At 37.7% G+C, this 15,550-nt stretch overlaps 1 protein-coding gene across 1 annotated transcript in view; it reads left to right on the plus strand.

Annotated features, from left to right (window-relative positions):
• Positions 1 to 12,208: 12,208 nt before the first annotated feature.
• KCNH8 (potassium voltage-gated channel subfamily H member 8) overlaps positions 12,209 to 15,550 on the plus strand; it is a 112,305-nt gene continuing 108,963 nt past the window's right edge. The window contains exon 1 of the mRNA XM_043593316.1: positions 12,209 to 12,467. Within this exon, the coding sequence (XP_043449251.1) occupies positions 12,209 to 12,467 (259 nt within the window). The remainder of the gene's footprint in view (positions 12,468 to 15,550) is intronic.

Here is a 15,550-nt window from a genome sequence, read left to right on the forward strand (position 1 = left end):
TCTTTTGCATGCCTTGTCCATCTTTACATGCCAAGGGCACAGCACGGGGCAGAGCACAACGGATCATCAATCGGGTTATTTTTTATAGTGCTTAAGGATGTTGCAAAGCTAAAAGGGACAGCCACGCTTTAGCTCTCTCTCTGTTTTACGAATGAACTTTTTTTTAATGTTTGTTTATTTTTTGAGAGAGGGGGAGAGAGAGAGAGAGGGAGAACATGAATGAGTGGGGGAGGGGCAGAGAGAGAGGGAAACACAGAATCTGAAGCAGGCTCCAGGCTCTGAGCTGTCAGCACAGAGCCCGATGTTGCGGGGCTCGAACTCATGAGCTGTGGGATCATGACCTGAGCAGAAGTCGGATGCTTAACTGACCCAGCCAGCCAGGCACCCTTAGCCCTCTCAGTAAAGAATAGGGGCAGTCATTCGGGAGCAGTCTGTGTGAAAATTGTGTGGAGATATGAGTTGACAATAGTTTACTTCAACTAATAGTAATGTAAGTTTTTTTCAAAGATTTGCCAACAACTTACTAAGTCTGCATTACTAGAAATGGAACCAATTCTAAATGTGTTATCTGTAGCATTGTATTCCCACGCAATTGGCAAAAACTTTAAGGTCTAATAACATCAAGGGTTGGTAAGATAGTGGAGTAATGAGAATTCTGGTGGCAGTAAACGTATTTCCCACTGTCCACCACACCAGCCAGGCTACGATCTGGGGATGAACTTTTGTCCTTCCTGGTAGACAGGAGAGGAGCAACACCTTTGAGAAGCGACACCTTTATGCCCTGCTTTTAGGCAAATGGGGGGGGGAGGGCAGGGAGCTTTTCTCTTTTGCTTCTCAATTGCCTTCAGCTCAAAATCGTTCTTATGCCAAAGTGGCATATTTTGGTATATTCTTCTACCCTTTCAGTACCTTCCTTCCAAAAGGACAGTATTTAAATACTTGAATGGATTTCTTTAATTTTCTTTTTTGTGTTAACGACTTGAAATTCCTTTTCATAATAAAAATGGACATGTGTGCCTCATTACTTAAAAATGAATAAAAGCTCAGCTTGAAAAGAGGAAGGGAGGAAAGGAGAAAGTGAACACGCCCAAATCCTGTCTTCCATGAGATTTTGTGGTGAAAATCACCAAGCTAGAGAAAAGCATCAGGACTGAGATCAGTAAGAGACCATTTGACATAATGGAGATACTCAGCCTGGGGCACAGAGAGAACTTGATGACTGATGTCTGATATTTATAGAAAGGGGTTTTGGGTGGGAGAGAACAATGTATTCTGTGTTGCTACTAAGGACAAAACTAGAACCAAGGAAAGGGAGTAATAAAGGAGAAAGGCAGCTATTCGAGGAGAGTGACTTTTAGGCCCCTTCCCTTCTCTATGGGTCCAAGTGATGTTTATGTTGAGGGTCAAAACCACAATAGGGACCACCATGATAATGCTAGCCACTGGTACAAAACAGAAGCTAATACCAGCATCAAACACCCCTTGATGTGCCTGCTTGCCTTCTTCTTCAGGCAGTTGCTCTTAAATGTTACTTCTCGCTGAGTCAGCTGCTTTTTCTTTTCCACCGATCTCTCATTTAAAGTAAGCAAGACTATTCCACAAAGGAGTGAAATCATATATTTGTCTTTCTCTGACTGACTTATTTTGCTTAGCATGATACACTCTAGTTCCATCCATGTTGTTGCAGATGGCAAGATTTCATTCTTTTTGACTGCTGAATAGTATTTCATTGTTTATATATACCACATCTTCTTCATCCATTCATTAGTCAATGGACATTTGGGCTCTTTCTATAATTCGGCTATTGTTGATAGCACTTCTATAAACATCAAGGAAAAATAAGATAAAAACAGAGAGAGGCAAACCATAAGAGACTCTTAAATGCAGTAAACAAACTGAGGGTTGCTGGAGGAAGGTGGGTGGGAAGGATGGGCTAAATGAGTGATGGGCATTAAGGACGGCACTTGTTGGGATGAGCACTGGGTGTTATATGTAAGTGATGAATCACTGGATTCTACTCTGGAAACCAATACTACACTGTATGTTAACTAACTTGAAATTAAATAAATAAATTTTAAAAAATAAAGTAAGCAAGAAGAACAAATACTGACGAATGTGCAAGGCTCGAATGGTATGAAAATCTCCTCCGCTAACATGGGCAATCAATTACATTCTTAGGGTTATTAGTCCCTCAAACTTGTTTATTAATTAGCTCTCAGTTCATCTTCCCACACCTTCTAGCTCAGTTTGCTGTGACATCATACTGTGTTCAGAGTGCCTCACAAGCAATGAAAAAAGACAGGCTTCCTTTAGAATATGAGTCGGCAGCTGGTTTAGTTAAATATCCTTCCACCCACGCTGTACTACATTGATTAATTTTTAAAGAAATGGCTAAATGAAGATATTAATTATTTGTATGTGGTAGTTATGCTTGCATGCACACCATTATGTTTTAATTTACTTTTTAACAAGTAAGCCAATATGATTTCTAAATTATTTCCCATCTGGCATGTGTACTAGTAAAGAAAAGAAATCTAATTTGTGCCATATCAAGTTCATCTCCCCCTTTTTTTTTTACTTTCTAATTACACAGTTCTTGAAGAAATCCAACTGGAAAAAATGGATTCAACCTTCCTGCCTTTTTAGCCACATACATAGCCCTTTAGTGTAAAAGCTAAATGAAATACTTATTTTTGGAGGCCTTAACAATATGAAAACAGCATATGTACACAGCCATCTCTCCATTATTTGTCTTTATTGTAATCATGCTATGTAGAACTGAAATACAACAAGGCAAATTGGTTATCCTGAAAGGAATTAAGTACCATCTGAATCATCAGAGAATTCATTTATATTTCACCTCATTTTGGTGGTGTATGTTACGGCCAATTTTTGGGAAATTCTATAAGCCACATACAATATGGATGATCATTCTCTATCGCCCTGCTTATTTACTCATTACACCTGATACTGGCAGCATGTATTACAAGGGATTATTTATGCATGCACAAACACATGAGACTTTAAGGTTTTGAGGTGGTGAATTATGAATTAATTTGTTATGGTTTTTAGAATACTTTTCCTGGTTCAAACTGTGTATGTGTGTGTGTGTATTTATAGACAGTTGCACGTATTAATAATAAATGGAATTAATGAGAAAATTACATGTAAAAAATTGGATATTACTGAGTATGCTTTCATGTATTTTTCTACATAAAGTCAAAAACACATTACACTTATGTTTTCAAGATGTGTCAGAATAGAAACTCTACTGTTGTCTTTCAGGTAGGTTGTGGATTGTCTGGAGGAAACCTCATTCTTACTGTAACATTTGAATGAGTCACTGATTTAATTGCCAAAGAGACAAAACCATTAAGGGAAGTGAGACAAGCTGCAGCCAGTGTTGGCCAACCTCCACTTTGCCTCCGTGACTCTCTAACAAGGGACACCAGATCTGGAAGGAGCGCTCTTGTCCTCCTCATCAGAATCGTATTCATTCTGTGCTTCCCTGACTCTTAGAGTACCGGTCTAGCCATCTCTACCCTTCCATTTAAGGGAATATTTACGAGCATCGGATTCTCCTGGTCCTCAAACACCAACACCATATTCGTATCAGTAGAGAGAAAACAGTATTCTCCATTGTCCCTAGACAGATCAAGAGACAGCTAATTTCCTTATTTTCAATTCTGTGACTCTTATTTAACATTCTTTTACCTGGGTGGTGCTGATATGGAGTTTGGTCTAAGGGCATTTCCACTGATCAGAAATGCATTTCTCTGGGGCTCCTGGGTGGCTCAGTCGGTTAAGCATCTGACTTCAACTCAGGTCATGATCTCACAATTCATGTGTTCAAGCCCCACATTGGGCTCTTTGCTGACAGCTTAGAGCCTGGAGCCTGCTTCAGATTCTGTGTCTCCCTCTCTCTCTGGCCCTCCCCTGCCTGTACTCTGTCTTTCTCTCTCAAAAAAATTAAAAATTTAAAAAAAGAAAAGAGAAAAATATCACTCCCCTGCACCAACCTATTGTTATTCCCTCCAAAATATATTTGGAAGCGTGGTAAGTTTTTAAGATAATGGAAAGACAATGGAATCAACTGTCAATAGATGTCCCGTTTCTCTGTTGCTTACTATCTTCATGACTTTAAATAAGTTTCTTAAATCTCCTGAGTCTTTGGTAAAAATAGTACACCTAAAAGAGTTGGTATTGTCACATGAACTAGTGAATGCCTGGAAATGTTTTGTAAATTATAATACACCAGAATTATGCCTATTTTTATGCATATGACAAAATCAAAATCATTAATTTTGATTTGATTTGATTGCATATGACAAAATCATTGAATAAACCTAGAGCCTTTGCACGATAGGACCATAGTCCTAGAAACCTTAGAATATAATATATATTTAGGTTTTTTTCTCTCTGAAAATAACCTAAAGAATTCATGTATTTCAAAAATAGATTTGTAAAAAATAGATTCTAAAAAAAATCCTTTTTATATTCTTTTGCTATTATTAGTATTTAAATGTAAAAGTCTTATAATGACTTCTTTGTAAAACCTAAAATTAGCATATCTTCTTTTCACCCAATTAACTCAAATGAGTAACAAATTATTTTTTTAAAAGCTTTTTTAAAAGCTAAACTGATATTCTGTAATGACTCATCCACAAAAATATCTTTTCTGTTCAGAAGTCTGCACCTCTTTTATTTTTGAGTCAAACACATAATTTACTACACAGTTTCAAAAATGTCTGCTGTGTCAACCAACCAAAGACCAATCATTTCATTCATTCAGCCATTCATGGAGTGCCCCAGGAATATGGAGGGTGGCATCCTGGATGGTGGCAGTGAGTTTTCTGTGAAATTTGTGTTAAGAACTGGTGATAAGTTGGTAAATACGCCAGGAATTTGTCCCTCCAGTCTTATAATGAGCATGCAGACTTATCTCAGCCTGAGTTATGGAAACCACAGATCACTCAAGGGCTTGGTAAACAACTCTGGGTTTCTTACTCATGAGATGAAAACCCAAATGCCTAACCTGAGCTTTCTTTTAGAAACCATGAAGTTGAAATCTCTGCTTGATTTCAACAGCCGGTGGCCTGACCTGTTAAATTGATTTGCTAATAAAGAAATACATGAGCCCAGAAAGTTAAGAGAAAGAATGAGAAGTTCATGCTACCTTAACAGCCTGATGGTATTCTGCTGTGCTTCTGCTCCTGCTCCTTCTTGGTGGCCATGCTTCAATGATGCATTGATACTTTGCCATGGTAGCACTTTTACTCTGCAATAGAAATCACCTTGGCATTGTTTTCATCCTTTTTGAATGGTTTAGCCACTGCTCCTTACTTTCATATTCTCAGTATTAGCAATAAAAGTTTTTCAGTATTTTTATTTTTTGACAAACATATGACTTTTAATAATGCCATTTTAAAAAGTTAGATCATTCACAAAAGACTAGAAAAATTATTGTTTTCTTTTTAAGTCACCTAGAACTTGCTTCCAGACCTGAGATGTGACTGGCCTCTGTTAAGGGACCAAAAGCCAAAGCACTGAATTGGAAATTAGGAGACTTGGATTGGGGTCGTGTTCTTTCACTTACTAGCTAAAGAAGTTTAATCCTATGCTTCAGTTACACCATGTATGTGACTCTGGACAAGTTGTTTGCGTTCCTTTGGGCCTCAGTTTCCTTATCTGTAAAAAAGGATATTGAAGGGGCCTACCTCTTAGTATTGTTGTAAGGAGTCCATGAGATTATGATTTTAAAGGACCCCAAACAGTACTGGGTCCATGCTAAGGTATTATCTATAAAAATGTAGTAGTAATCTGTTGTCTAATTCCTATATTATCTCTCCTCGCAAGGCTATAATGAGAACCTAATGCAGAATAAATGTTGTATTTGTTTTTGTATTGCCTCACTTTAAATTACTACCAACTTGGCAGCTTGAAACAACAGCTATTGGTTATCTCAGTTTCTGTGGGTGGGAAATCTAGGTCTGGCCTAGCTGAATTCTCTGCTCAACCTCACAAGACTGAACTCAAGATGTCAGCTAAACTGTGTTTCTTTCTGGAGCATGGGTCCTCTTGCAAACTCATGTGGCTGTGGGAAGAATTTGCTTCCTTAGGGTTATAGGACACAAGTCCCCATTTGTTGCTAGATGTCAGCAAGGGGCCACTCTCAGCAGTTGGAGACTGGCCACCATTCCCTGCCACATGGCCCTTCCACAATGTGGCAGTTGCTTTCTTCCAGTCCCTTACCACCAGCTGAAGAAAACTGGCTTGTGCAAGGCTTACCTGATCAGGTCAGGCCACTGAGGTTAATCTCCCTTTAGCCATATACTGCAACAGCATCATGGCATGATACCTGATAATGTTCACAGGCTCTACCCTCACTTAAGGGGAGGAGACCATATGAAAGTGATGGTCGTCTTTGAACTCTGCCTACCACAAAAGTGAACATGAAATGAAAAGTAAAAATGACATACAAGGTGCACATTATTGTATGTTTTCTCGTTGTCATCATCATGATCATGATATCAAGTTTTTATCATCATATAACACTATTCTACTTATTTTCAAGGGTTTAAATTAGCTATAAAGAGTATTCCAATTCACCCAATAACCATGTAGCTCAGAGCTTTACATTTGCTTCATAACTCTCCCAATTCCTGTTCTCTTTGACCTGCATATTTACTTCCCACATTCCCTCCTTTAATCGTTGAGTCAGTGGGTCATGGCACCTCCCAAGAACAAAGTTTCACAGAGAGATATGTTTACATTGGATTCACCAGTCCATAAAATGCTCAACCATTATCACCCTTACATGTATGCAGCAATCCTGAAATTCCCAATGGCCTGGCTGTAGTCAATTGAAAAACAAACGAAGGGAAAGGTAATGTTTTCCAGTGCTTTAATGATATGTAACCCAGAGACTAATACAACAGACACAGAGATGTTTAGTCATAGAAGCAGAAGTGAGCCTAAGACGATCCTTGTGGCTATGGCTGTCATTTGACCAGTGCCCTTGAGGGCCTCATGGATTGTAAAAAGTTCAATAAATAATAAAATATAATATAAATTTAAAGTAAATATAAATATTAAATAGAATATAAAATAAAAATATAATAAAAGAATGATGTAGGGAAAAGTTGAAAATGATTACATCATCCATTAAAATGGAATGAGAAAATTTAACCTAGAAATCCAAACAAAGTAACTTCCAGTGTTTTGTTAATACAAGTGCCTTTAGGGCAGAGATGAATTCTGTGTCCACAGAGAGAGTAGTTAAACTTTGTTCACAAAATAAAATAGAATTGTATTTTTTTTTAACGTTTATTTATTTTTGAGACAGAGAGAGACAGAGCATGGACAGGGGAGGGTCAGAGAGAGGGAGACACAGAATATGAAGCAGGCTCCAGGCTCTGAGCTGTCAGCACAGAGCCCGACGCGGGGCTCGAACTCATGGACCACAAGATCATGACCTGAGCTGAAGTCGGCCGCCTAACCGACTGAGCCACCCAGGCGCCCCTGTATTTAAAAAAAGAACAGAGACTAAAAATTATCTGTGTGTAAAATCCTCTTTGACACCATTGACATTATGAACACGGATACATTACTTTTCCTCATTGAGACTTGGTTTTTGCCTCTTTAGCATGGAGATAATATCATTTACTTAAGAACATGTTCTGAGGAGTAAGTGAAATAACCTCTGCTACGTTCTCAGAACAATGCCTGGTACTAGTGAGCATTTAGTAATGATGACTATTGTTGTTATTGTTATTTTTATTCATGTTACTTTTGGTACATGTGCTCCGATGTCTGGAGTGTATTCAGCGCTCAGAAAATATTATTTCCTTCACCCTTCAATACCTGTTTGTTGAATTGAACTGGATTTGTCAAGAGGAGTATTTCAGATATTATCAGTCAGAAATACATTGAGAGGTTATCGTTTGTCTAATTTTATGTAATTTTATACAATTTTTTCCTCCCCCCCTCCTGCTGCATGCTTGTTTTCTTTCATCCTTCCTTCTTTCCTCATCTTTCCTTCTTCTTCTCTCTGTTCCTTCCTTCTTTTTCTCTTATCTTTTTTTCTCAAGCAGATATTATTTTAAATTTCCGAACAACCTATGTCAGCAAGTCTGGCCAAGTTATCTTTGAAGCAAGATCAATTTGCATCCACTATGTCACAACCTGGTTCATCATTGACTTAATTGCTGCCCTGCCTTTTGATCTCCTGTATGCTTTCAACGTCACAGTGGTGAGTAAAGAGCTCCCTTCCACATGACTTTGAAGGTTATTTTTAATCCTGTGTTTATTTTCCACACGTTCAGGTTTTAAGTGTTTGTAGCAGTTTGTATGTCCAGGACTTTGTGGCCTCCTGAATAAAGACACCAAAGTGACCAATGGTACGCAGGCCAAATTCTCCACTTGAGGAAGTTACTTCCTTTTGGAATTTACATGACCTGTTTTAGTTATTTAACTATCTACAACCAGGATATACCCAAAGCATTTATCATCAATACTTGCTCACAGAAGAAATCCTTTGGTAAGGAAACCAAAAGTAATGAGCATTACTTTGTATTACTTTGGCAGGTATTTTGCCTCAGAAGTTTAGTGGAGAGTTTGAGATTTCTTCTGGTTTTATGACCTTTACTCTCTACCTCTTGAGTTATTCATTAGCAAAACAAAAGACCAATCAAGATACCGAGTAGTATTGAAGTTAAAAGAATTCAACCACTTCTTAGAAGTCCTTGTAAAAATGTTGGATGGGGAAGAAATGACACACTGATACAATGGCCACTTGAACTTGAGATCTCTTTTGGATTTTTACTGATGTTTGTAACATCTCTTTTCTTCCCTTTATCCTCATGTCTCATCACAGGAAAGAAAGTGTGTCCACTCATTGTAGTAGCTATTTTTACTATTTAACGATTGATGTTCGTAAAAGCATTAAGTGCTCCCTTATAAATAGAGAGACTTTTAGGGAGGTATAATAGCATTTTGGGGCCAGTAATGCAATTTGCTGCTAGAGTAACCAATTTTAGCAGGCAAAAATTTACTAAACATTAGTTCAAATGAAGCCTATTTCTTACTCAGTTGACAAGACCTTGAGATTCTCTATCAGGAATTTAAAAGCTTAGTTTTCAGTATTAAAATGATCAGTGTTTCAAATACAGTCATTATTGACTTTGGGATGAAGACTGAACTGTAATCCTGACTATTTAGTACAAATTTGTGCATTTGGTAATTGTCTATACAATAGCATTTTTCTTTTCTTTTCCTTTCCATTTTTTTCTTAAGATGGAAAGTTGAGGGTATCAACATCTTTAAGAGGTTTATAAGTCAACTGAAAGGAAACCTCTGGGGAAAAATTTAGTATATAATATCAATCAGTGCTACAGAGAATTGTTATCCAGGCTTTTAAAAGTGCTTTTTAAAATTGAATTTGACTAGATAAGTGTACTATAATGAACATGTAATGACTTAAAACAAGGTATTTGCAAGACTGCAACCAAAAAAATTTCAAAAGAAGTATATAATTCACAAAATACTAAGAAAAATTTTCCACATTCTCCTGGAGAATTGTTAAATGAATCATGTTTGATAGACCCCTCTCTAAATTAACTTGCTGCTTTGTGACTAAATACTAATAATTTTTTTTATGTTCCATTTCTCTTTAGGCACTGAACAAATAGGATAATTTAAAATATATATTATATAATTGTATTGTAAAATATACAAAATTTTAAAATACATGTTTATCTGTCATTAACAGGCTCATTGTCTAAAATTAACACAAAGGATTTTTTTAAAAGTCTAATTCTCATATTTTGATGAATTTTAAGTACTTGTACACTTTCACTACATTCCTGCTCCCTTTCTTCATTCTGTCTCATGAAACCTGGCATGAATACCTAATAAATGCAAGTTATAGATAAACATCTATGTTAGAAAGAAAGACAAAAGAGGAAGAAAGAATGGAATCTGTCTCTTATCAATGATAATTTTTCTGTGTCTCACAGGAGTGAGCGTATGATCATTAACCAGTTGGCATATAAATTTGCTCTGCCCCAAATAAGTTAGTCAAGATGAAATATTCTATTTGTTCAAAGTATTATATTTACTTCCCAGGACAACATAAGTTATGAGGAAAAGTTTATAAGCTATGCTATTGTTATAGTGCACAAACTTGTAAAAAGAAAGGTAGAAATAAATAAGCAAACACAGATGTTGGTTTTCCAGATCTAAAATACATCCAGTTAGCACATCTCTGTAGATGGTATTCAAAAACTCATTATAACCATCAGAAATGTATTGGATGCTTTAGTTTTGACTCTGCCCATAATTGCTGATGGTAAATGTTTTATATATACTTCCCACATTTCTTTAATAAAATTTAGTGTGTGTAAGTCACTATGAAAGGCACTCTGAGAGACAAAGTTATGCATGAGACATAGAAAATATGACAGAGTGAAAAAGGCAAGGTAGAAATCCCAGTCTTAATCACTTACCGTCTGAGTGACTTCCTTGGGGGAAATTAACATCAAAATAGGCAAAATAAGCAAAATAAGCATAAAAATCCCTACAAGGTTCTCAGCAGCCTGAAAAGCATTTCTATACGATACTTGCTAAGTGTCAAACACCCAGAAAGACCTCAATACATGTTAATCAACTTGTCTTCCTCCTTTTGGGACTTTTTGAGGTTTCATTTCAAGTACCAAATTGTCATGCATGTATCAAACTCTTCTCCTACAAAATAAACTCCACCCCCAGTAATTCTTCTAAGCCAGGAAGCAGATATTGCAAAGTCCTGGCAGGAAATCATCTGGTTTACAATCAGCTGGAGAAATGACAGATGAGGACTGGGCTGTGAAAGGGAAGAAAATAAGATTTGACACAGAAGAATGAGAAAAAGAAATCAAAGCACAGGTAGCTGGCAAGTTCCTCAGCTGACCTTATGGTTTTATTATATTTCAGTATAGAATAATTCGTGAGATTACAATTGAAAGGGTTTTTATTGAATTTCTATTATATTGAGTTTAGAGCGTTTTCCATCTTAATTTATTAACCATCCTCTCATTTAACACGTATTTACGGAGCACTTACTATGTGTCAAGCACTGTTCCAGGTACAATTTTCTTCGACAGAAGGGGAGATAGATCATGGAGGAAGGAGCTAGATGTCAACTGACTCCAGATAATTATAAAGGCAAACTTCCAGAAGATGCCGACCGTGTTTATGATTGAGTCCTTAGAGCAAATACTGTTCTTAGGTATAGTCATACAAACCACTTTCTTCCCTTGTATTTATAGTTCCTTCCTCCCGCCTCCAAATTAGAAAAGGTCAAGTACTTTGTTAAACTCTATTTACGGATGAGGTCATACTTTATTTGCCATTTCTATTTTAGAATGCTCCTTGAGGCTATTCGAGGGTGTGAAAGAGTATGCATTAGGGCACCACGTCTGTTGTTAATAGTGACAATGACCACTCTTGTGGACACCAGTGGTGCACATGTTTCCGTTGGGCACTGAAGTCAGGAAAATAAGTCCTTGGCCACAAGTGTATTGTTTTAGTGTGTCCAAAGACAAGACCTAGGAGAGTTTTCAGAAATGGTGTTCCATTTGATTTTGGGTCCCTCAGCCTGTGTGTTTGACGGAGAGCTCAGAAAGTATATGCTTCAGGCATGAGTTTTTTCTGTCAGTTGATGATGTTACAAAGAAGAGAGTGCAGCACATGAGACAGGAGGTATTACTGGCATTTGTGAGTAAATCTTACTCAAGTTTGGTACATCTAATCACTATTTTTTTAAAAGTTACCTTTATTACCACTTCACAGGGTTCAGTGTGTCTAAATTATTGTTATGATGTCACTCCTGCATGGAGGAAGGGACGTGGAATTGAAAGAAAATGTGTGTAAGAAGTGGAGACACCTTATGTTCAATCCTGAGGCCATAATGTGTTTCAGTTGTGTATCAGAATATACAAAATCATATTCAGTCAAATAGGTTGAGAAAAAAAGATAAACCTTAAGGAAAATAAGTACCAATTCAAGGAAAGTAAACTGTCTCATCATCCTGTATCCTATCACCTCTTGATAGCATTATGTCGAGAAACGACATTGGCATGGTCATAAAAATGACCATCGCGTTGGAGTCATGATTATGCTTGACTTCAAGAACTTTCCAGAATGGCTGTAAGTTAAAGCAACCGCTATGATGCGGAGTGAACCCATGAGCCACGCGGTGCCGCTCGCTCTCCTCCCGCAGGTGTCTCTCGTGCATCTCCTGAAGACCGTCCGGCTGCTGCGTCTCTTGCGTCTCCTGCAGAAGTTGGACCGCTATTCCCAGCACAGCACAATCGTCCTGACTCTGCTCATGTCCATGTTTGCACTCCTTGCACACTGGATGGCGTGTATCTGGTATGTCATTGGAAAAATGGAGAGGGAAGACAACAGCCTTCTGAAGTGGGAAGTTGGTAAGGGCTTACGTTTGTCACATTTTCCATTTTTAAGTGAAAAGGAAGTTTGTCTAGAATTTGGAGGAAGTGAAAGATGATTCCCTAATTATGTCCTCTGACTGTCGATTTGTCTAATATTTTTTAGGGACTGGGAGGGGAAGGGTGTGGGGGGACAGGGTCTATGATACAAGTGATTTCTTTTGAGAAAGTTTTCTGGAAAGTCCATATATATGTATGTGTGTGTGTGTGTGTGTGTGTGTGCGTGTGTGTGTGTGTGTATGCATATAGAGAGAGAGAGACAGACAGAGAAAGAGAGAGAGAGAGAGTAATGGGTTAAGCTTTCAAGGGACTAAATGTTTAAAATGACCGGCAAGGCTGTAGAAGCGTAGGTAAGTAATGTGTGATCTTATCTGACGTATCCAATGCAGGGCTAATACCATTGAATCCCTGGGCAACTGGCCTATGGCCAATCATTGCAGTGAGAGAGAGAGTGAGTGTATTATAATAACACACTTTCCATATCTAGTATACTTTGAGAATGTGTAATGATAGAGGGGACTGGATGTTTACAAATATAATTTGTAGAATTTTGTGTCCCCATTATACATGGGAATTTAAGGGAGACTTTTCCATGTGCTACATAATTCTGCATAAATGAATCTGAAATGTTCTGCACATGAACACATTTTTAAATTTATGCTAACCACAAGAACTGTACAGAAAATGAAACTTCCGAGGGCTATAACCCTCTATCCAAAAATATCTGCATTATTCTCACAGTCATTGCCTTTAGAGAATTGTCATGGTACCCCATGTAGAATTCTTTTTTTTCTTAATCTGACATTTCGTCAAAAGAATCTGTTTCTTGGTTGGCTAGAAAATTCTTCACTTCTTTTCTCCAAAAAATCAATCTTGAACTTTTGGAAGCACAGACCTTTGCACAGGGATGAAGCCACAAGAGATTCCCGAGAGAAAAAAATGCTCTAACTTTTCACACCAGCACTTAATGGCAGGATGCATCTGGAATATCCCTGGGTTGGCTCTCATAATGCCATCCTCTCGCTATATGGCAGTATACAAAGCCTTCAAAGTATATCTTTGGAGAACGAGTTGGAGACGCTAAGAAAACAGACTCTCCTTAAAATCTTCTAAAAATGCTCCTACATACACGTCTCAATTTTGACCCTAAACTACACCAAAGCAAGGACTGTGTTCTGATAATGTTCATCTCAGACTGGTTTTACTCTCCTTATCAAAGTACTTCTTCTGTGCCTTGCTATGGATCTCAATTCTCAGAAATGAAGTAAAGGGAGAGCTAGAACTGCAGAGTGAAAGCGAGAATATCCTACATGAAGACAATATGAGATGAGATGAGAGAGAGAGGGAGAGAGGGAGAGGAGAAGACAGCATGGTGAGGAAAGAGAAGAGTTGATTAAAAGAAGAATCAAAGTCTGGATTGTACTTGGATTAAGACATTTTCTGTCCTTTAGTATTGTTTCCCTTTCTATTTTCTTGTCCTGAAGGCTCCCTCATCACACGCTCTGATATAGTCCTAATGGTATTCAGTGAATTGCCGCATTAGATCTCTGCCCTTTGTTTTGAATCCATATTAAAATTCTTGCTTGTGGTCAGCCACCTGATTCCTTTCTGGGCCTGACCTAATTTCCTTCGGGCCCCAGACCTATACACTCACATTAATTTGTAAGGCTAGTCTAGTCTGAGAGGCTCCAGATGGGGAAATTCAGCTTATTCACGCTCTCAAATTTAGTTAGACGAGGAAAGCTTTTTTGTGTCCTTTCCAGCACACCAGTTCTGCTACAGAAGTACCAACTAGCTGTTGTTTTTCTTCCCACAAACACACAGAAGTAATGATTTTCCAAGAAAAAGAAGCCAACCATCTGAACGACTTCGGTATTGCCCCCTACCACTTGTACTCTTAAACTTGGTGCTGTGGTTCAGTGTAATGAATGGGAGCTTGTGAGCTGGAAGTCAACCCACAAAGAGAGCATAATACGTAACACAGTGATGAGAAGAACGTTGGGCTGGGGCCACAGAACTCTCCTGTTATCATGGCTCTACCACTAACCAATTGCGAGGTTTACAGTAATTTCATTCACCTCTGTGGGCCTCAGTTTCCTCACCTAGAGCATGAGAAACCTCACCATATACCTCGAAAGTCTATTTCAGTTTCCATGTTTATGACTTTAATGGAAGAACAAACCCAGTATTGTGTGCTTATTTTTGTCATAATTCAGTGTCCACATAAACCACCAGCAGCAACTATCCAATGTCAGAGAGTTTGAAGAAAAAGGATGTGTCAGGAGGCACATCTTGTGATCACAGCCTGTCAAAGAATTGATATGTTTTACTCAGTTATAGTAAGGAATACTGAATCTATATCTTTAGAAAATTAGATTTCCTGTCCAAACACCTCTTGGAAGACAATCTGAAAGGGAGTATGCTAACTCTGCCTGTCAATATCAAGTTTCTAGGCTTGGCTACAAGGACTTTCCCTTCCCTTAAAATTACTTACCTCATTGTTCATTCAAAACATTCTCCAGCTGAGATTTGGACACAAATTAAATAATTATGACCTTCACTACCTAATCTTTTAATGAAGCAGCTGAGAGTCTAGGCTCATTTATTCTTACTATGTAATTTGTACACTAATATTATGTTTTACCTTTTTTGGTCCAATTACCATGAATCAAAAATTCTTCACACAAATAAAGTTTGATTAGAGACACGTTCTTTATGTTGTGACTAGCATTAGATGTATAGAACAGATTCGTCTTCCCAAGGGATAAAATAGAACTTCCTTTCTAGTCACTGTTAATTGCCTTGAAATGATTTTTTCCACTTTTTGTCCTTGGCAGGTCTACTACTTAGAGTTAGAGAGAGTTCCGGTATTGTATCAGATCAAAGCAAAGTTAATATTTTTAAAAGATTGTAATATCACTTATCTATATCTATTTTTAGAAGGTGGAATTAATACTCATGGACTAATTATACCAGAGGCTGATTTTGAACTGATTTGCCTGCTGTTATTTTTACTTTTATGTGCTTCTTTACTGTATTTTAAGGGATTTGAGGTTTGGCTT

This window comes from Prionailurus bengalensis, chromosome C2 (genome assembly GCF_016509475.1).
Source record: "Prionailurus bengalensis isolate Pbe53 chromosome C2, Fcat_Pben_1.1_paternal_pri, whole genome shotgun sequence".
Taxonomy (NCBI): Eukaryota; Metazoa; Chordata; class Mammalia; order Carnivora; family Felidae; genus Prionailurus; species Prionailurus bengalensis.